The 20629-nt window shown below is 42.6% G+C and overlaps 2 protein-coding genes across 2 annotated transcripts in view; both read right to left on the reverse strand.

The window, feature by feature from the left end:
- Window positions 1–606: 606 nt before the first annotated feature.
- On the reverse strand, window positions 607–5792 carry LOC144518868 (collagen alpha-6(VI) chain-like). The gene is made up of 4 exons (XM_078251741.1): window positions 5747–5792; window positions 4947–5498; window positions 3995–4570; window positions 607–716 (listed from the first exon to the last, which is right to left on the reverse strand). The coding sequence occupies exons 1-4, from the start codon at window positions 5790–5792 to the stop codon at window positions 607–609; spliced, it is 1284 nt and encodes a 427-aa protein (XP_078107867.1).
- Window positions 5793–6603: 811 nt separating this feature from the next.
- Window positions 6604–20629, reverse strand: part of LOC144518869 (collagen alpha-6(VI) chain-like) — a 32374-nt gene continuing 18348 nt past the window's right edge. The window contains 9 exon segments of the mRNA XM_078251742.1: window positions 6604–7897; window positions 11183–11758; window positions 12135–12686; window positions 14070–14630; window positions 14940–15560; window positions 15893–16283; window positions 16285–16451; window positions 17229–17816; window positions 18416–18520. Coding sequence (XP_078107868.1) covers window positions 7311–7897; window positions 11183–11758; window positions 12135–12686; window positions 14070–14630; window positions 14940–15560; window positions 15893–16283; window positions 16285–16451; window positions 17229–17816; window positions 18416–18520 — 4148 coding nt within the window. The 3' untranslated portion in view covers window positions 6604–7310.

The following is a 20629-nucleotide window of genomic DNA, read 5'->3' on the forward strand; positions in this document are numbered from 1 at the left end:
TCCACTGCAGGCCGCTGATTAGCACCTCATCAGGAGCTCCGGTCCTTTGAGAAATATTGAATCCTATGGCGATATCAATGGTGCAGTCTTCCGGGGGTGGCGGTGATGTGGGGGAGGTTTTGGGGGGTCATGGGGAGTCTGTGGGCGTTGGGGATGGGAGAGGGTTTGGGTCATCGCACATGACATCAACAACACTTTGCTTGATAGAGTGCAAAACATCATAGTTTCGCACAGTGAAAAAACCTCTGGGGTGCCAGCAATCTGCAGGAGCTGCATGTCATGGACGTCTCCAACGCCGATGGTAAATACCTTAATGTTCATATCCCTGAGAACGTCAGCTGCGTCCTCCACGTCATCATGAGAATCACCATCTGTGATCACCACCAGATTTTTTGGGGGACCTGGTCACGGCTGCCCCGCGACTCCTCAAAGTAATTCTTAACGTGATCCAAGGCTTTCCCTAAGTAGGTGTTTCCACCTGAGTAATCCGCATTAAGGATTTGTCTGTTCAAATCCTCCTTATTGTAGTACTCGTTGAGGTAAAACTCATCCTTAGGATTGTCACTGAACTGGCAAAGTCCAATGTGCACCAACTTTTCACCGACTTCAAAGCTGTTGACTAATGTTGTCGTGAAGTTTTTTCATGATATCGTGTTCGCCTTCATCGATGCTGCTAGACCGATCAAGTAGGAAGACAAAATCGCCACTCTTGCAAGCTGCCAAAGCAAAAAAAAGAGAGACATTTGTCTACATTACTAATACACAAGTGTGCCTTGGAATTATAACTGTATAGCAAACAATACACTCAACTCCCAATTTTACTGTGGTATCTCCAAACTGATAATGAATAGGTGCAAAATATCAGGCTCCATTTACACTACAATGTTTGGGTTTAAAAACAAATATCTTTTACATTTACGTGTCCACACTGCTGCGGCATATCCAAGCCCCTAAGATGAAGACAATTGGAAACACTGCTGTCCCTGTTTTCGTTTGAAACCTCTGGGGTTTCTTTGTAGCCCTTAGGTAGCTTACAGACCTTTCAGTAACAGGTCCACCTCACCATCACTCCAAGATAGTAAATCCCTGCTCTTACTTTTTATCATTGTTGTTCTTTCTCCAAAGTATTTTCTGTATTTCCAAACTTATACAGCCATGATTTTCAACGGCAGATTAACGTCAGACAGTCTGTGTTTTCTGCTGCCTTTCATCACCTTGTAATCACGTGTTACTTTTAGTAACAGTTCTCCCTCATCGTCGGTCCAAACTTATTAAAAGGAAAACTCTCGTCTTATTTTTCCGTCATTGCTGTTCTTCCTCTATAGTAAAAGCAACTACCACCACTTAGGTGGAGTATACATGCTACTTCCTGTTTACACCAGCATGCGTATGCCCAGTACATGTGAATGGTCGAGAGATATGCCTTTTGGGCATGTTAGTATATGCTACAGCTTAGATCGGGCCCAAAAAATAAAGCCCGACCCTACCCGAGCCTGTGCATGTTGTGTCCGAGCCCGGCCCGGCCCAACACTAACTGTAATTATGAGCCTGGGCCCAATTTAAATTCAAACATTTATTAATACGTGGGCCGTTATAGCTGACGTTCTCAACTACAATTCTGAGTTGTTTTTACTTATGGACAGAAATCTGTTTAGAATTATCTTAATGAATAATGCATCAATGAAGCCTGTAAACTGCGCTGTTTGTTTATTCAAAATGGAACGGATCGCAAATGATCCGAATGAAGAAACGTAAAAAAAAACAACCCCTCAGCCGAATGGTGTGGGTAAAAGATCAAGGCAGCAACATAATCAAAGCCCTGGAACCATATAGGAGACTTTTTTGTCTCAATCACCTAATTAATACCATCCTTCGCCACGGTCTGCATGCTGATGCACTGGCCGACAACAGTGCTGCAGAGGGGGGGACACGATGTAGCCCAGTGTAGCACCTCACAGTCAGTGCAGGACATTCACCCAGAGCTACGGGAGAAGCTGGAGAGACATAGCTTTCTCCCCACCGAATTAGGCTAATAAAGTAATGATTAAAAAAACACAAATGCTTGATCAAGGGCCGGCCGGGCCCAAGGATAACGGCGGAAAATATCGGTCAAGTTCAGGCTCGGACTCGGGCAGAGAGTCTAAACTCTAGTATACGCGGAGAATATTTCTGCTACTGGAGCTAAAACTCTTCATCTTTTTTGGCCTAAAACGCAGCTTAAAAACCAAAACTTAGTAGTGTAGATGTAGCCTCAGAGACTGGTAGTGCGTTCCATTTGTACTCGGAAGTCAGATTTTCCGAGTTCAAAGTCGGAAACATGCCCCCTGAAATCAGATTTCTGAGTTGGGAGGTCAGAGCCCCTCACAGTACAGTACACCAAGCAAGCAGACCTCGAAATCCAATATGGCTGCTTTCACAGTAGTGAAAGCTGTAGTAATATGCAATTTAATAGCATCTGTCTTATTTTTGTTTCATTAAATCAGTCGTACACACAGTACTGTCCAACTTTCATCTGTGGACATGTTGCCAATGTATAGTGTTTGTATGCACAAAAAACAGCCCAATGCGTTATCAACTGGTATTGCTAAGGGACTGTTCGTTATTTATTTAAGGGGCCACCGGAGGAGTTTGGGGACCTTTAGGCTAAAAAGACTTGACCCTCCCCTCACCAGTTTTTCTATGACCCTCCAAAATGATTTGAAATATTTGCATGACCCTCCCCTTATGTGCTAGTTTGCGCTTAGCAAAGATGTACGGATGCCATTTGACTTTTTACAGCCATGTCATACACAAGTTAACCTCTGCATTCTCATCTTACACATCCCACTCCTCTGTTATGGTGTGGGGGCCATTTCAGTACATTTACTCACTAACGTTGTGGAAACGCAACAAGCATGGAAGCTAAATGCACACTTCCTGCATTACTGCATTACTTCAAATACTAAGTTACTCCTCTAGTAAACTAGTATTCACATGAAATAAAACAATAAAACATTGACACCATTCAGCAAAGGACACTGAGAAAAATAACCAATTCAACACTGATTGCTATGGACTCGTCACTAGGCTTCCTCAGTCAATGTATATTTTAGCATATAGATAAAGCTGCCGAAGCTGAACATTATATTCCAAAACATATATGTTTAGTTTTAAAGCAGATTTTAAATTACATTGTAACAATTTAACAATTCGCCCTCATGAAATCCAATCACGGCACCCCGACACTTACATTCAACTAAAATGTAACGGTGAACAATCAGTGTTCGACCTACAGTCTGTTGAGCTGCCTCTCCAAACGCAGAAATGAAGTGCAGTAAATATTTTTTTACTAAAGCAGTATATGAAATCAGATGTATTACCTACCACCATTTAGTTGTTTTGTGTTATTTAAGATATTTATAAAACATCTGGTCATGCCAGATGTAATTATTCCACTCATTTTTTAAACAATGCAATTACTGGTTTCAGCCACCAGGGAAACTGCCAGCAAACTCATGGGTCAGACCCATCTGGTAGCGAAGGAGGGCCGAGACTAAGAGCTACATGAAAAAGTATGCACCAAACAAGCCACTTTGAAATGTTGCTGTTTTCATAAATACAAAAGTTGGGTGACCCCCTCCCCCCAGATTAAAAAATGTTGGGTGACCCTCCCCTCAACAAAGAATAAAAAGACATGACCCTCCCCTATTTTCCTCCGGTGGTCCATCCCATTAATACCGAACGGTCCCTAACAATGGCTAACCTGAAAAGAGCAACCCCACAGTGAAATCTGACTTTTATGAATGGAACGCGCTCCACTCCGGTGTGACGTTATTCCCAGCTCTGATTTCCGATTTAAATGGAACGCACTATATGTGCCTCCTGTGGTCCGCAGATGATCTGGCATGCAATAATTTTCACCATCTTTCCCTGCACCACCCACACCTGATTAGCTTGACCAGGTGTGTTCAGCAAAAGGGGTAACCTTTTTCTGACGTGCTGACATTACTCTTACCTGGCTTTGTAGATTTGCAGAAGGCAGAAGACATATTTTCGTAAAGAGTTTCTAGAGCCTTAAAATTGTCCACAAAGAAAACTTTGGATTTGTCGCCACCAGCCATAGTCTCCAGCTGATCAATGTTTGCTTCTTTCACTCCGACACTGATGACGATGATCCCGTTGTCTCGCAGTGCATCAGAGTGCTCTTTTAAGATGTAAGGGTTGGTGGCAGCCCCGTCTGTGATCACCATGAGAATCTGAGGAACATTTAATGCTTTACGGCCACCATGTGCAGCGTTAAAGTACTGCAACGAGAATTGTAAGGCCTCGCCCGTGTGGGTGTCTCCTTCTGCTGGCTTCTTCTTTGGTAATGCTGCAAGAACTTTTCGTTTGGAGTCATAGTCATGCAAAGAAAAATGAGACTGGGGTTGATCGGAGTAGGAAATGAGCCCAAAACGAGTCATGTCCTTGCCAACTGTGGTTTGTTTCACTATTGACTCCATAAAGATCCGCATGCTTCCATACTCTGTATCATCAATGCTTTTGGAGCTGTCCACCAGGAAAATAACGTCAGCATTATTTATTGTACAATCTGGTTGAAAGAAAAAAAGAAAGAGCATAAAGTCAGTAACTTAAAAGATTGTTTAACTTTTTCAGGAAATACACTTGATTGCTGTCAAAACAAAAGTTAGAGTTACTTCGCACAGGGGTTGCTGATCAACAATTAGCTTCAATGCTAACTGGTAAAAGCACAAAAACTCCTTTTCACATTTCTATTTTAGCTGTTCAATCTTAATAATAAAGATATATGTAAAAAATGAGATAATGGGTGTCATACATGCATATGTTGTTGAAAATCATTTCCATGCTTATTTAAAGTGCAGACTCCTTCAAAGCAGACTGGAACACTTACTTTACAAACGTGTACACTGGTTACTCTAAAGTATTTTTGGGGAAACTGCTCTTACCTTTCCGGCAGAGCTCCAAAGCCATGTTGCTCTCCAAGTCCTTCAGTGCATCAAAGTTTTTCTCAGAATACACCCTGTCTGTTGAGCCACTGATATCAACCAGCTGGGTGGTGTTGGCGTCCACCACTCCAATGGCGTAGACTACCACTCCCTTTTTCCTCAGAGCCTCAGCGGGACCTATGACCTCGTCTTTGGCCTCACCGTCTGTTATCACGATCAGCCTCTGACTGATGTCAGGACGCCCTCCATTGGTTTTATCGAAATACTGTGACACCTTAGTAAGGGCCTTTCCTGTGAGCGTGCCTTGATCCAGCTGTTCCATGTCATCGATGGCTTTCAGAATTTCATCTCTGTTGTAGTAGCGGTTGAGGGGAAACTCCAGCCTGTTGTCAGTGCTGAACTGCATGAGACCGACGTGCACCTTATTCTGCTCGATGGCGGACTTGCTGATGACGGCTTTCATGAATTCTTTCATTTTTATGAAGTCGCTCTTAGAGATGCTCTCAGAGCCGTCAACTAAGAAACATATGTCGCCCTGTACATCTTTGCAAGCTGTGGACACAGAACACAGAAATATTAACGTGGTGTTCCTATTTTCCCCTTTTCTTCCCTTAGGGCCCAGTCGTTGGGTATCATTGAGATTGCAGGCAGCTGATTAGTTCTTCTTAGTCAACATTAAAAACAATGAAACTATAATCGCTACCTTTGGAAGGCTTTGCTTAAAAGAACACTTCTAAAATGACCCCAGCGCCCAAATTAGTGCAAAAATAACTGAAGGGCCTAGCTAAGGCGACATTCACCCACTTTCTCTAGTGCGACCGCGGTGCCCCGTCCTCCTTTTTCCATCGCAGATTTAGTGCCGCCTCATGTGTGAGGCGAGCGTGGCTGGTCGTCATAGCTACGCCACAGGAAACTACCGTGACATAACGCGACACACACACAGAACGTGGAAGGTGTGTGTTGTTGATTCTCGGCATGTGGCTGTTTGCCAGAAGACACGTTTAGTTTCTAAAGAAGCTGGAGGCAGCACAGAAAACACCGCTGGCTAAACTATTTAAAAAATGCCGGGTTTGTTCAGGACTCCCCATTGTTTACATCCTCAAATACAACGTTAGACAAAAACATCAATATTACGAATATTATGTATTTTTTTTATCTTCTTATCCGTCGAGCGGCATGTATACGTCATTTCCGGAGTATTCCACGGATTTTTTAAAACGTTATTACGGTACATAACTTACTAGAACAAAGCTGAGCAACGTGTTGTTGCTGGTGACTAAACCACTGACTGTATATATGTACATTGAAGCGATACTGTTGTTAAAGACCCACTGATCGTAGTCTGATTCTCTGAAATGAATGCCCGCATTGCATTGTGGGAAATCGGCTTTGCATGCGCATATCGTGTTCTGTTTTACAGCATACTGTAATATTTCACCGGTAATAAGACCAAAATTATATTAAAATAAAGAAATGTATACTATGATAACATCTAAATAAATGTTGATAGATGTAGCGTTATAGTTTTTAAAAATATCAATAAACAACAAAGCAATCCAGCTTCCCTGGCCGAAATAGACCGAAATAATAACGCCGCTTTCCGACCGGAGGGATTTTTGCAGTTTCCTAGAACATAAAATTCCTAGACCCCTTTTTTTCTCGTGTGCCGACTGGACCAATTTGGGGATTTTTAAGTTCCAATGGCCGCAGTTCCTGTAACTCTTTCAGCTCCTACTTCAGGGCAGGGTCTTTTCTCTTTTCCCTTTACAGCATATGAACCTAGGTGAACGAGAGTCGGGTTTCTGGTACAGACAGACCAACAATGGGACAATTTTAACAATTTTTGTCATCTTATTCATCACTAATTTCACTTCTGACAACGTTTTAGGTGAGAAATACTATATATATATACTCCATAAAGACCGTTGCCGTGCTTGCATAACTTCCTTACCCCTCCTACCAGGGCCTATGGCCACTTCGCCAGTGCGAATGCAATTGCAAAAAACCGGTTTTGGGGGAAAGTAGTTAGTAGATCTGTTTGGAAGTGGACTTTTCCTATAACTACGTTCCTGTAACTACTTGGTCGGAAAGCGGCTATTATAATATAATATAGAAAACAGAGTAAATATCGTATAGTATGAAAGTAAACACATATAAAGTCATGAAAATATTAAAAAAATGCAGTAATGGATAATATATGGAAGAAATATCACACATCAGTGTGACAGATAAAAACTTTCCACTGCAGGCCGCTGATTAGCACCTCATCAGGAGCTCCGGTCCTTTGAGAAATATTGAATCCTATGGCGATATCAATGGTGCAGTCTTCCGGGGGTGGCGGTGATGTGGGGGAGGTTTTGGGGGTCATGGGGAGTCTGTGGGCGTTGGGGATGGGAGAGGGTTTGGGTCATCGCACATGACATCAACAACACTTTGCTTGATAGAGTGCAAAACATCATAGTTTCGCACAGTGAAAAACCTCTCTGGGGTGCCAGCAATCTGCAGGAGCTGCATGTCATGGACGTCTCCAACGCCGATGGTAAATACCTTAATGTTCATATCCCTGAGAACGTCAGCTGCGTCCTCCACGTCATCATGAGAATCACCATCTGTGATCACCACCAGATTTTTGGGGACCTGGTCACGGCTGCCCCGCGACTCCTCAAAGTAATTCTTAACGTGATCCAAGGCTTTCCCTAAGTAGGTGTTTCCACCTGAGTAATCCGCATTAAGGATTTGTCTGTTCAAATCCTCCTTATTGTAGTACTCGTTGAGGTAAAACTCATCCTTAGGATTGTCACTGAACTGGCAAAGTCCAATGTGCACCAACTTTTCACCGACTTCAAAGCTGTTGACTAATGTTGTCGTGAAGTTTTTCATGATATCGTGTTCGCCTTCATCGATGCTGCTAGACCGATCAAGTAGGAAGACAAAATCGCCACTCTTGCAAGCTGCCAAAGCAAAAAAAAGAGAGACATTTGTCTACATTACTAATACACAAGTGTGCCTTGGAATTATAACTGTATAGCAAACAATACACTCAACTCCCAATTTTACTGTGGTATCTCCAAACTGATAATGAATAGGTGCAAAATATCAGGCTCCATTTACACTACAATGTTTGGGTTTAAAAACAAATATCTTTTACATTTACGTGTCCACACTGCTGCGGCATATCCAAGCCCCTAAGATGAAGACAATTGGAAACACTGCTGTCCCTGTTTTTCGTTTGAAACCTCTGGGGTTTCTTTGTAGCCCTTAGGTAGCTTACAGACCTTTCAGTAACAGGTCCACCTCACCATCACTCCAAGATAGTAAATCCCTGCTCTTACTTTTTATCATTGTTGTTCTTTCTCCAAAGTATTTTCTGTATTTCCAAACTTATACAGCCATGATTTTCAACGGCAGATTAACGTCAGACAGTCTGTGTTTTCTGCTGCCTTTCATCACCTTGTAATCACGTGTTACTTTTAGTAACAGTTCTCCCTCATCGTCGGTCCAAACTTATTAAAAGGAAAACTCTCGTCTTATTTTTCGTCATTGCTGTTCTTCCTCTATAGTAAAAGCAACTACCACCACTTAGGTGGAGTATACATGCTACTTCCTGTTTACACCAGCATGCGTATGCCCAGTACATGTGAATGGTCGAGAGATATGCCTTTTGGGCATGTTAGTATATGCTACAGCTTAGATCGGGCCCAAAAAATAAAGCCCGACCCTACCCGAGCCTGTGCATGTTGTGTCCGAGCCCGGCCCGGCCCAACACTAACTGTAATTATGAGCCTGGGCCCAATTTAAATTCAAACATTTATTAATACGTGGGCCGTTATAGCTGACGTTCTCAACTACAATTCTGAGTTGTTTTTACTTATGGACAGAAATCTGTTTAGAATTATCTTAATGAATAATGCATCAATGAAGCCTGTAAACTGCGCTGTTTGTTTATTCAAAATGGAACGGATCGCAAATGATCCGAATGAAGAAACGTAAAAAAACCCTCAGCCGAATGGTGTGGGTAAAAGATTAAGGCAGCAACATAATCAAAGCCCTGGAACCATATAGGAGACTTTTTTTGTCTCAATCACCTAATTAATACCATCCTTCGCCACGGTCTGCATGCTGATGCACTGGCCGACAACAGTGCTGCAGATGGGGGGGGACACGATGTAGCCCAGTGTAGCACCTCACAGTCAGTGCAGGACATTCACCCAGAGCTACGGGAGAAGCTGGAGAGACATAGCTTTCTCCCCACCGAATTAGGCTAATAAAGTAATGATTAAAAAAAACACAAATGCTTGATCAAGGGCCGGCCGGGCCCAAGGATAACGGCGGAAAATATCGGTCAAGTTCAGGCTCGGACTCGGGCAGAGAGTCTAAACTCTAGTATACGCGGAGAATATTTCTGCTACTGGAGCTAAAACTCTTCATCTTTTTTTGGCCTAAAACGCAGCTTAAAAACCAAAACTTAGTAGTGTAGATGTAGCCTCAGAGACTGGTAGTGCGTTCCATTTGTACTCGGAAGTCAGATTTTCCGAGTTCAAAGTCGGAAACATGCCCCCTGAAATCAGATTTCTGAGTTGGGAGGTCAGAGCCCCTCACAGTACAGTACACCAAGCAAGCAGACCTCGAAATCCAATATGGCTGCTTTCACAGTAGTGAAAGCTGTAGTAATATGCAATTTAATAGCATCTGTCTTATTTTTTGTTTCATTAAATCAGTCGTACACACAGTACTGTCCAACTTTCATCTGTGGACATGTTGCCAATGTATAGTGTTTGTATGCACAAAAAAACAGCCCAATGCGTTATCAACTGGTATTGCTAAGGGACTGTTCGTTATTTATTTAAGGGGGCCACCGGAGGAGTTTGGGGACCTTTAGGCTAAAAAGACTTGACCCTCCCCTCACCAGTTTTTCTATGACCCTCCAAAATGATTTGAAATATTTGCATGACCCTCCCCTTATGTGCTAGTTTGCGCTTAGCAAAGATGTACGGATGCCATTTGACTTTTTACAGCCATGTCATACACAAGTTAACCTCTGCATTCTCATCTTACACATCCCACTCCTCTGTTATGGTGTGGGGGGCCATTTCAGTACATTTACTCACTAACGTTGTGGAAACGCAACAAGCATGGAAGCTAAATGCACACTTCCTGCATTACTGCATTACTTCAAATACTAAGTTACTCCTCTAGTAAACTAGTATTCACATGAAATAAAACAATAAAACATTGACACCATTCAGCAAAGGACACTGAGAAAAATAACCAATTCAACACTGATTGCTATGGACTCGTCACTAGGCTTCCTCAGTCAATGTATATTTTAGCATATAGATAAAGCTGCCGAAGCTGAACATTATATTCCAAAACATATATGTTTAGTTTTAAAGCAGATTTTAAATTACATTGTAACAATTTAACAATTCGCCCTCATGAAATCCAATCGCGGCACCCCGACACTTACATTCAACTAAAATGTAACGGTGAACAATCAGTGTTCGACCTACAGTCTGTTGAGCTGCCTCTCCAAACGCAGAAATGAAGTGCAGTAAATATTTTTTTTACTAAAGCAGTATATGAAATCAGATGTATTACCTACCACCATTTAGTTGTTTTGTGTTATTTAAGATATTTATAAAACATCTGGTCATGCCAGATGTAATTATTCCACTCATTTTTTTAAACAATGCAATTACTGGTTTCAGCCACCAGGGAAACTGCCAGCAAACTCATGGGTCAGACCCATCTGGTAGCGAAGGAGGGCCGAGACTAAGAGCTACATGAAAAAGTATGCACCAAACAAGCCACTTTGAAATGTTGCTGTTTTCATAAATACAAAAGTTGGGTGACCCCCCTCCCCCCAGATTAAAAAAATGTTGGGTGACCCTCCCCTCAACAAAGAATAAAAAGACATGACCCTCCCCTATTTTCCTCCGGTGGTCCATCCCATTAATACCGAACGGTCCCTAACAATGGCTAACCTGAAAAGAGCAACCCCACAGTGAAATCTGACTTTTATGAATGGAACGCGCTCCACTCCGGTGTGACGTTATTCCCAGCTCTGATTTCCGATTTAAATGGAACGCACTATATGTGCCTCCTGTGGTCCGCAGATGATCTGGCATGCAATAATTTTCACCATCTTTCCCTGCACCACCCACACCTGATTAGCTTGACCAGGTGTGTTCAGCAAAAGGGGTAACCTTTTTCTGACGTGCTGACATTACTCTTACCTGGCTTTGTAGATTTGCAGAAGGCAGAAGACATATTTTCGTAAAGAGTTTCTAGAGCCTTAAAATTGTCCACAAAGAAAACTTTGGATTTGTCGCCACCAGCCATAGTCTCCAGCTGATCAATGTTTGCTTCTTTCACTCCGACACTGATGACGATGATCCCGTTGTCTCGCAGTGCATCAGAGTGCTCTTTTAAGATGTAAGGGTTGGTGGCAGCCCCGTCTGTGATCACCATGAGAATCTGAGGAACATTTAATGCTTTACGGCCACCATGTGCAGCGTTAAAGTACTGCAACGAGAATTGTAAGGCCTCGCCCGTGTGGGTGTCTCCTTCTGGTGGCTTTTTCTTTGGTAATGCTGCAAGAACTTTTCGTTTGGAGTCATAGTCATGCAAAGAAAAATGAGACTGGGGTTGATCGGAGTAGGAAATGAGCCCAAAACGAGTCATGTCCTTGCCAACTGTGGTTTGTTTCACTATTGACTCCATAAAGATCCGCATGCTTCCATACTCTGTATCATCAATGCTTTTGGAGCTGTCCACCAGGAAAATAACGTCAGCATTATTTATTGTACAATCTGGTTGAAAGAAAAAAGAAAGAGCATAAAGTCAGTAACTTAAAAGATTGTTTAACTTTTTCAGGAAATACACTTGATTGCTGTCAAAACAAAAGTTAGAGTTACTTCGCACAGGGGTTGCTGATCAACAATTAGCTTCAATGCTAACTGGTAAAAGCACAAAAACTCCTTTTCACATTTCTATTTTAGCTGTTCAATCTTAATAATAAAGATATATGTAAATCATGGAGATAATGGGTGTCATACATGCATATGTTGTTGAAAATCATTTCCATGCTTATTTAAAGTGCAGACTCCTTCAAAGCAGACTGGAACACTTACTTTACAAACGTGTACACTGGTTACTCTAAAGTATTTTTGGGGAAACTGCTCTTACCTTTCCGGCAGAGCTCCAAAGCCATGTTGCTCTCCAAGTCCTTCAGCGCATCAAAGTTTTTCTCAGAATACACCCTGTCTGTTGAGCCGCTGATATCAACCAGCTGGGTGGTGTTGGCGTCCACCACTCCAATGGCGTAGACTACCACTCCCTTTTTCCTCAGAGCCTCAGCGGGACCTATGACCTCGTCTTTGGCCTCACCGTCTGTTATCACGATCAGCCTCTGACTGATGTCAGGACGCCCTCCATTGGTTTTATCGAAATACTGTGACACCTTAGTAAGGGCCTTTCCTGTGAGCGTGCCTTGATCCAGCTGTTCCATGTCATCGATGGCTTTCAGAATTTCATCTCTGTTGTAGTAGCGGTTGAGGGGAAACTCCAGCCTGTTGTCAGTGCTGAACTGCATGAGACCGACGTGCACCTTATTCTCCTCGATGGCGGACTTGCTGATGACGGCTTTCATGAATTCTTTCATTTTTATGAAGTCGCTCTTAGAGATGCTCTCAGAGCCGTCAACTAAGAAACATATGTCGCCCTGTACATCTTTGCAAGCTGTGGACACAGAACACAGAAATATTAACGTGGTGTTCCTATTTTCCCCTCTTCTTCCCTTAGGGCCCAGTCGTTGGGTATCATTGAGATTGCAGGCAGCTGATTAGTTCTTCTTAGTCAACATTAAAAACAATGAAACTATAATCGCTACCTTTGGAAGGCTTTGCTTAAAAGAACACTTCTAAAATGACCCCAGTGCAACCCTTTAGTGCAAAAATAACTGAAGGGCCTAGCTAAGGCGACATTCACCCACTTTCTCTAGTGCGACCGCGGTGCCCCGTCCTCCTTTTTCCATCGCAGATTTAGTGCCGCCTCATGTGTGAGGCGAGCGTGGCTGGTCGTCATAGCTACGCCACAGGAAACTACCGTGACATAACGCGACACACACACAGAACGTGGAAGGTGTGTGTTGTTGATTCTCGGCATGTGGCTGTTTGCCAGAAGACACGTTTAGTTTCTAAAGAAGCTGGAGGCAGCACAGAAAACACCGCTGGCTAAACTATTTAAAAATGCCGGGTTTGTTCAGGACTCCCCATTGTTTACATCCTCAAATACAACGTTAGACAAAAACATCAATATTACGAATATTATGTATTTTTTTTATCTTCTTATCCGTCGAGCGGCATGTATACGTCATTTCCGGAGTATTCCACGGATTTTTTTAAAACGTTATTACGGTACATAACTTACTAGAACAAAGCTGAGCAACGTGTTGTTGCTGGTGACTAAACCACTGACTGTATATATGTACATTGAAGCGATACTGTTGTTAAAGACCCACTGATCGTAGTCTGATTCTCTGAAATGAATGCCCGCATTGCATTGTGGGAAATCGGCTTTGCATGCGCATATCGTGTTCTGTTTTACAGCATACTGTAATATTTCACCGGTAATAAGACCAAAATTATATTAAAATAAAGAAATGTATACTATGATAACATCTAAATAAATGTTGATAGATGTAGCGTTATAGTTTTTAAAAATATCAATAAACAACAAAGCAATCCAGCTTCCCTGGCCGAAATAGACCGAAATAATAACGTTAAAAGAAATACAAATAAACCATGATAATATCTGGTGAATAAATGTTGATTAAAGCAGCGGTTATTTGGCTAAAAATACCAATAATAGCAAAGCTATACAGCTTCTCTGCAGCAGCCCGACTGGCAGAAAGAAACGTGCTGTGATCAGGGAATCCGTGCGTAGACCACAGATGATGCCTGTCATTGACTTAAAGAGGCATTGCATCCGTGGGACCGTCACAGAATTTTCGGCGATTCCGTGAAACTGCCACAGATTTTGAGTCAAGGGGCCGAGTTCATTTCACGGAATTCTGTGAGATCAGGTTGATTTTAAAGTCCAGTGTAGTTAACCTTTACTTACCGTCTTCAGTACAGATGTCTGTGATGATGTCGTTGTTGATGGATTTCAAGGCATCAAAATTATTGACCTGGATAGTCCTCTTGGGGTCGCCTGCAATATCTAGTAGCTCAGCTTTGTTTGACTCTTTTACCCCGATGGCAAAGATGATGACACCCTGCTGCCTCAGTTCTTCTGATGGAGCCTTGACTTTATCAGTGGATTCCCCATCTGTGATGACAATCAGGTACTCTGGGACCTTGTGACCACGAGTTTCCATTGCTTTCGTAAAGTGTGGGCCCATGGATTTTAGGGCTTTTCCTGTCTCTGTCCCACCTCCTTCATGTGTAATATTCTCCACGGATTTCTTCAGGTTATCAACATTTGAGGAGGCTGTCAGGTCAAATTCCAAAGTTGGATCATCAGCATATTTCACAAGCCCGACACGGACATGATCTGGCCCAATATTGAAGGTACCAAGAAACTTCAAGATGAAGTTCTGCATATCTTCGAAGTCTCGGTTCCCAATGCTTCCCGAGTCGTCCATCAGGAAGAAGATGTCTGCTTCATCCTTTTTTACACATGCTGGAGAGGAAAGCAACTGCATGAGTTAGTTCTTTTCACACAGTCAAAGAGAGGAGGGCTAGAAATGAACATTCAAACATAGGAAAAGGTCTGGCTTTGACTCGTCATTCTGGGAACAAAAACTTAGGTTGGGTCAAAATTACTTTTTGTTCCACCCATCCCATTCTCATCCATACTCTAACTCTCTTCTTACATTGATTTAATATGCAGGTTACAACATAAATACTAATACAATATTTAAATGTTGATTATTTTGTGTCTATGGAACTTGTCAATATTTACGTAACGAAAGAAGACAGTGGTTCAAACCTTTTTTGGCCTCGGATTCCCTTGTACTGACTTTGACGGCTTGGTCAATGATGTTTTCGCAAATGACTTTCTGCAGGCTGTGTTTCAGGGCCTTCAGCTCGGTGAAACTGTTCACATTAAAAACATGCCTATTAATGGGGTGAGACGCCATGTCCCTCAGTTCTTCCATGTTGGCATTTTCGATTCCTACAGAGTAAACGGTGACATCAGCCCGACGGAGACTGATTGCTGCTTCATGCACTCTGTCCTGGGATTCACCGTCGGTGATCACCACCGCCACCTGCTGGACACCCTTACTTTTCCTGCTGCCCTTTCCCTCAATGAAGATATTGTCCCGAGTGAAGTTTAGGGCAGCTCCAGTGCTCGTTCCACCTCCATTGTAAGGCAGGATCTTGATGAACTGGAGGATTTCCTCCCTGTTATCGAACGTGTTGAGGTAGACCTGTGCTGTGGACTCCTCATTGTACGTAACGATGCCCACTTGGACTTTATTCGGTTTTACATCCAGGCTGCTCACAATCGAGTGCAGGAAAGTGCGCATCAACTTAAAGTTTTCAGTTCCAATGCTTCCCGACTCATCAACGATGAACACAATGTCTGCAATATTGGCTCCTTTGCAATCTGTGAAAAGGAGTGTAATAAGTTAACTTGAGCCGTCGGCTACTTAACCATTCAAATATATATTTGAAGATGAAATTATTTATAGTTTGTTGATTTGCGATCCTAAAAGGCGGCTAGGTTAAAAGAATGGCATCAAATAATTTAAAGGTGATTTATTTAAAGTCTGCTTTACATTTCAATTAGCATTCAATTACTTTTTTTTTCTTCAAAAATGAACTCAGTCATTCGTATTTGTTCCTCACTGCCCACTTCCATTGTCCACTTCCAGACACTAACACCAATAATTACTACTGGCTAGGTGGCTGAGTGCCCAAAGGAGTGACGATTCTCACCTTCAGTAATGTCGTCCTTTTTCTCAGTCAAGATGTAATCCTTCAAAAGAAGTACTCTGGGAGAATCAAATGCGTACCCAGAACTGACAAAACGTTGTAAGGCATCCATACTTGCACCTGCACTCATCCCAACAACAGTAACCCCTGCTGATTTGATCTTTTGAGCATCCTTAGACACAGGATCATCTGAGTCTCTTCCACTCACAACGACCAGGAACTGTCGGGCGCCTAGGTGTGCACGGCCTCCCGCCTCGCTGGTAAAAAAGCGAGTGTTGGCGTTCTGCAGAGCCCTACCCAGGTTATGTGGTTGGTTGGGTTGTGGGCGCAGGCGGAAACCACTGACAGCAGATGTGAGTTGCTGTCTAGTTTGATGAGCATTGAGAAGGAATTCAACCCTGGGTATCTTGACCGTACTGCGCCATACCGACACGGTAGGTGGACGCTCCGGCGTTAATTTGATCGATCAATTTCAAAAGGTCGTTCGTAAAAGATACAAATTGTCCTTGAGCTATGCCGCTGTCCACCAGGAAGAAAATATCTGCATACCTTTCTGCCAAAGCTGCAAGAAGAAGAATTATTTAGAATTATATAGAACATTATTACATTCTGTTACAGTTTAATACAGTGAAGTCAATATTGTCTGGCTCCTCCCAGCCACCTCTCAAAGTTACAGCTAGTTCAGCTTAGTTGAGGAGGGGTCAAATAATTCAGCCTAACTGACCTTCCAATCCCAAAAAGATGCATACAAACTTTTATATTTTCAGGTTTTGACAAGCAAAAGCTGACTGCACAAACAATATGGTGCCAAAATCTATTTTTTCAGGCTTAACACCACTACTTTTCTCATGTGTAGCAGGTCCAACACCGTGAATACCCATTTGCCATTTGTAAACTTCCATGTCTCGCCCCTTTCTATGATGGCAGGCTTTGAGTGGGCCATTTGGAACAGGTACACTTTTGTCTTAGTATGTGTTCGAACAAGACTGTGTAGAAACTGACACCTTAACTACACCTACACATGCACATTTTTTCCTGCGTTCTTCAAAACCCTTACTGGAAATGACAGTAATCAAGTGGACTGCAGATTGTAAGAGTAGTAAACCAAATGTAAATTGACCATAAGGGTTAGAGCCAGGGTGGGATAATCAATCAATCAATTAATCCCTGGTTAAGATTCTCAACTTCATAGATCCAAACCATATAAGCAGCACAGATGCTTTCGGCATTTAAAAACATAGACTTAAGCATAGTTTTTTTTCTTTGATAGTTGTTTTCTATTATTGTGAAATTAACAACTATGCAACTATATAATGTTTCCTGCAATCCTTTGCCTTACCGTCCCTTTGAGCTACCACAGAGACACAAACAGTTTCCAGCAGCTTTTCCATCAGCCCCTGCAGAGCCTGGTAGCTATCTAATGAGTGAAGGAAGCGATGTGGTGGCCAGTTGGCGATGGACTCAAGCTGCTTCTGGTTGGCTTCTCCCACCCCGATGCCAAACACAATGACTCCGTCCTGCCTCAGCTTCTGAGCGGGTTCCTTCACCTCATCAGTCGACTGCCCATCCGTGATAACTATAGCGATCTGAGGCACCCGTTGGCCAAGTCGGCTTCCCGCCTCTTTGGTGAAGTACTGCTTCTGGAGGAAGTCGATGGCTTTGCCTGTTTCAGTGCCTCCTCCTAGGAGTTGAATTTTTTCCACGGTGGCCAGCAGAGACTTCTTGTCAGAGTGATCCTTCAGCAGGAACTCCTGTTGAGGTTCATCACTGTACTGAGCCAAGCCGATGCGAACTTTGTTGGGGCTGATGTCGAGGGCTTCGATGAAGTTGCGGAGAAAAGACCGGACCTCCTGGAAGTTTCCAGGGCTGATGCTGGAGGAGCCATCAACTAGGAAGACGATGTCGGCCACGGTGGCGTTTTCACAATCTGGAGAGGGGGGAGAACAAGGTCAGCATAGCACGCTCCAAAATAGGGTGTTCTGGGAAAAGTCTCAGTGTAAAATTAGAGCTAACAACGTCACAGTGAGTATGTTTAGAAGCATATTCCGAATTTGATACAGGTCATGTAAACAGCATAACACGCTGTGTTCACACGCTCCAACAAGCTTTCTACTGCTGAAAATCCTGTTCTACACGAGTGCATGTAAATAGGAATGTCCTCTTTCATTAGCTATATAAACATCATAGAGGAATATTGTCTTTTTCAGAATAAGAGCAAAAACTGGAATATTATGTGCATACAAACAAATAAATTATGATAAACTAATGGAAGTACTGTATGTTAAAGCATAGCTCCAAAATCACCAGTTGTGATGTACACAATGGAAGTTACTGTACTTTTAAAAATTCTACATATATTTTCTTCTGTTTTCTACTCATTCATAGTCTGAAATCTCATTCACAATTTTTCTTAAAAATGGAACCCATCAATATTTTATTGTCCCAGGGTTCTTTCAAAAGTAAACCATAAATCCCAAACATATACTGTGTTTGACAGCTCATTTACAAACAAACACAACTTCCCACCTGTTCTCTGAGCAGCGATGCCAGAGAGCAATGCTGCTATGATGAGGCTGAAGACCAAACTGGTTCTTCCCATCATGTTGGGACGGCTCGTGAGTTTCTCCCTTCCTACAACAGATAGAACAGGAGTTAGTGCAGAGTTAGTGATGGTTCTCATCAGCAAACTCTGCAGACTGAGTTATTTCGAAGAGGATCTTAAAGAGACAGGCGCTAGAACGGAGCGTTTCAGACAGAGGGGGACTACAGGTATATTCAGACAGACAGTATGAGAAGAATTAAAAAAATTAAAGCTGCAAGCAGCATTGGACGGGCCCTCGCACCTCCTTGCATGTGGGGGTCACTGGCGGATGCCTCTCCTTGCGACCATGCATTTGCGCGGCACTCAGACACTGCAAATCGTCACCAATGAAAAGGGAAGTCTCTGCTGAGTTCAATGATACCTCACACAAGACTCTACATCATACAGTTCATTAGCTGTGAAAGGGGGCGTGGCTAAAGCATAGGGGGCGGGCTAAACCATGACCGATGAAAACGGAACTCTCTGTTGAGTTCATTGATACCTCACGTAATAGTGTACAAGAAATAGGTCATTAGTTATTAAAGGGGGCGTGGCTTAAGCATATGGGGCGGGGGAAACCGTCACCAATTAAAAAGGAACTCTCTGCTGAGTTCAATGATACCTCTCACAAGACCCTACCTTAAACGGTTCACAAGTTGTGAAAAGGGCGCGTGGCCTGAGTAAGTTGGCGTGGTTAGAGTATAGGGGCCGGCTCAATATCACATATAGACCACACATTATGAGTTTCATGTAAATCGGATGATGTTTCTCATTTAAGGCTGATTTCCTGTTGCCAGCAGGGGGCGCTATGACCAAAAGTCAATATTGGCCTGTATATGTCCTCAGGCCTGGACTCTGTCAATCTTCAAATTCCGTCCAGATTGGAAAATGTACAATCGAGTTACAACAGCTTTCTCGTTCATCGTTAAATGCGCAAAATGGCCGCCACGCCACACCAACACCGTTTGACAAAATATCTTGATTTTACTAACGTTTCATTGTTGAGATCTTGAGATAGTAAACACCAAATTTGAAGTTGATCAGATGAAATCTCTAGGAGGAGTTCGTCAAAGTATAGCACCTTGACTTTTAGACTTACTTCCTGTTGCCACTAGGGGGCGCTATAAATATCTGTCTCTAGATGTCGTCAGGGTTGAACTCTTATGACTCATGAACATTTTTGAGCTCATTGGGCAATGTACACTCAAGTTACACACACTTCCTGTTTTGTTGGCGAAACGCAAAAAATGGCCGCCCAGCCACGGCCACGCCCTATAATGAAATTTTTTTCTTTTAATAACTTTTCATCTCTAAGGTCTTAAGATGGCACAGACCAAATTTGAAGTCGATCGGATGAAATCTCTAGGAGGAGTTAGTTAAAGTACGACATGTGGAAATGGCCGGACTTCCTGTTGGGTTTAGGGTATGGCTCCAATGAGCTTTTTTTGTACGTCTTGACATCCTACAAATGTGTACCACATTTCATTAGACAAAAAATTGTGCCCCTGCAGTACGTTTACGTTTTTAAAATTTTTGAAATTTTGTAGGGGGCGCTAGCGAGCCATTTTTGTGCGCCTATTCCCGAAACCCTTAAAATACGTAAATGTTCACCAGACTTGATGCGACCGCCAATTTTGGTGAATTTTTGAGTATGTTAAGCCCCTCAAAAAGGCAATTAATTTGCCGGGAAAATAATTCCTTCAGTTTCAATAGGGCCTTCGCTGCTGTCGGTGCTCGGGCCCTAAATAAGTGTTTTAGGAACATTAAAGCATCAGGGTTCAACGGGCAAGTAAAAAAAAGAGTCTACTTGCCCAAAGTGAATTTTTACTGGCCCAAAACTCCAAGGAAAGACGTCGGAAAAAAAGTAAAGAAAAACTAAAACCCCGTCAAAAATAAGCGTCAGGGAAAAATGCCAAAAAATATTCCAAAAAAATAAAACCTTGAAGAAGAAAAAACGTAAAAGAAAACCATTAAAAAAAGCGGAAAAATACGTACGGGTTTTTTTTTCCATAAAAAACCCCGTAAAAAATGTAGTCCAAAAAAAAATATATATATTCAAATGATTATGATACCTTGACGCAGAGGTCCAGGGTTCGAATCCATCCTCTGATGATTTCCTGCATGTCTCACCCCTCTTTGGGCTTCTCTGCCTCCAATTT

This window comes from Sander vitreus, chromosome 6, assembly GCF_031162955.1.
Source record: "Sander vitreus isolate 19-12246 chromosome 6, sanVit1, whole genome shotgun sequence".
Classification (NCBI taxonomy): domain Eukaryota; kingdom Metazoa; phylum Chordata; class Actinopteri; order Perciformes; family Percidae; genus Sander; species Sander vitreus.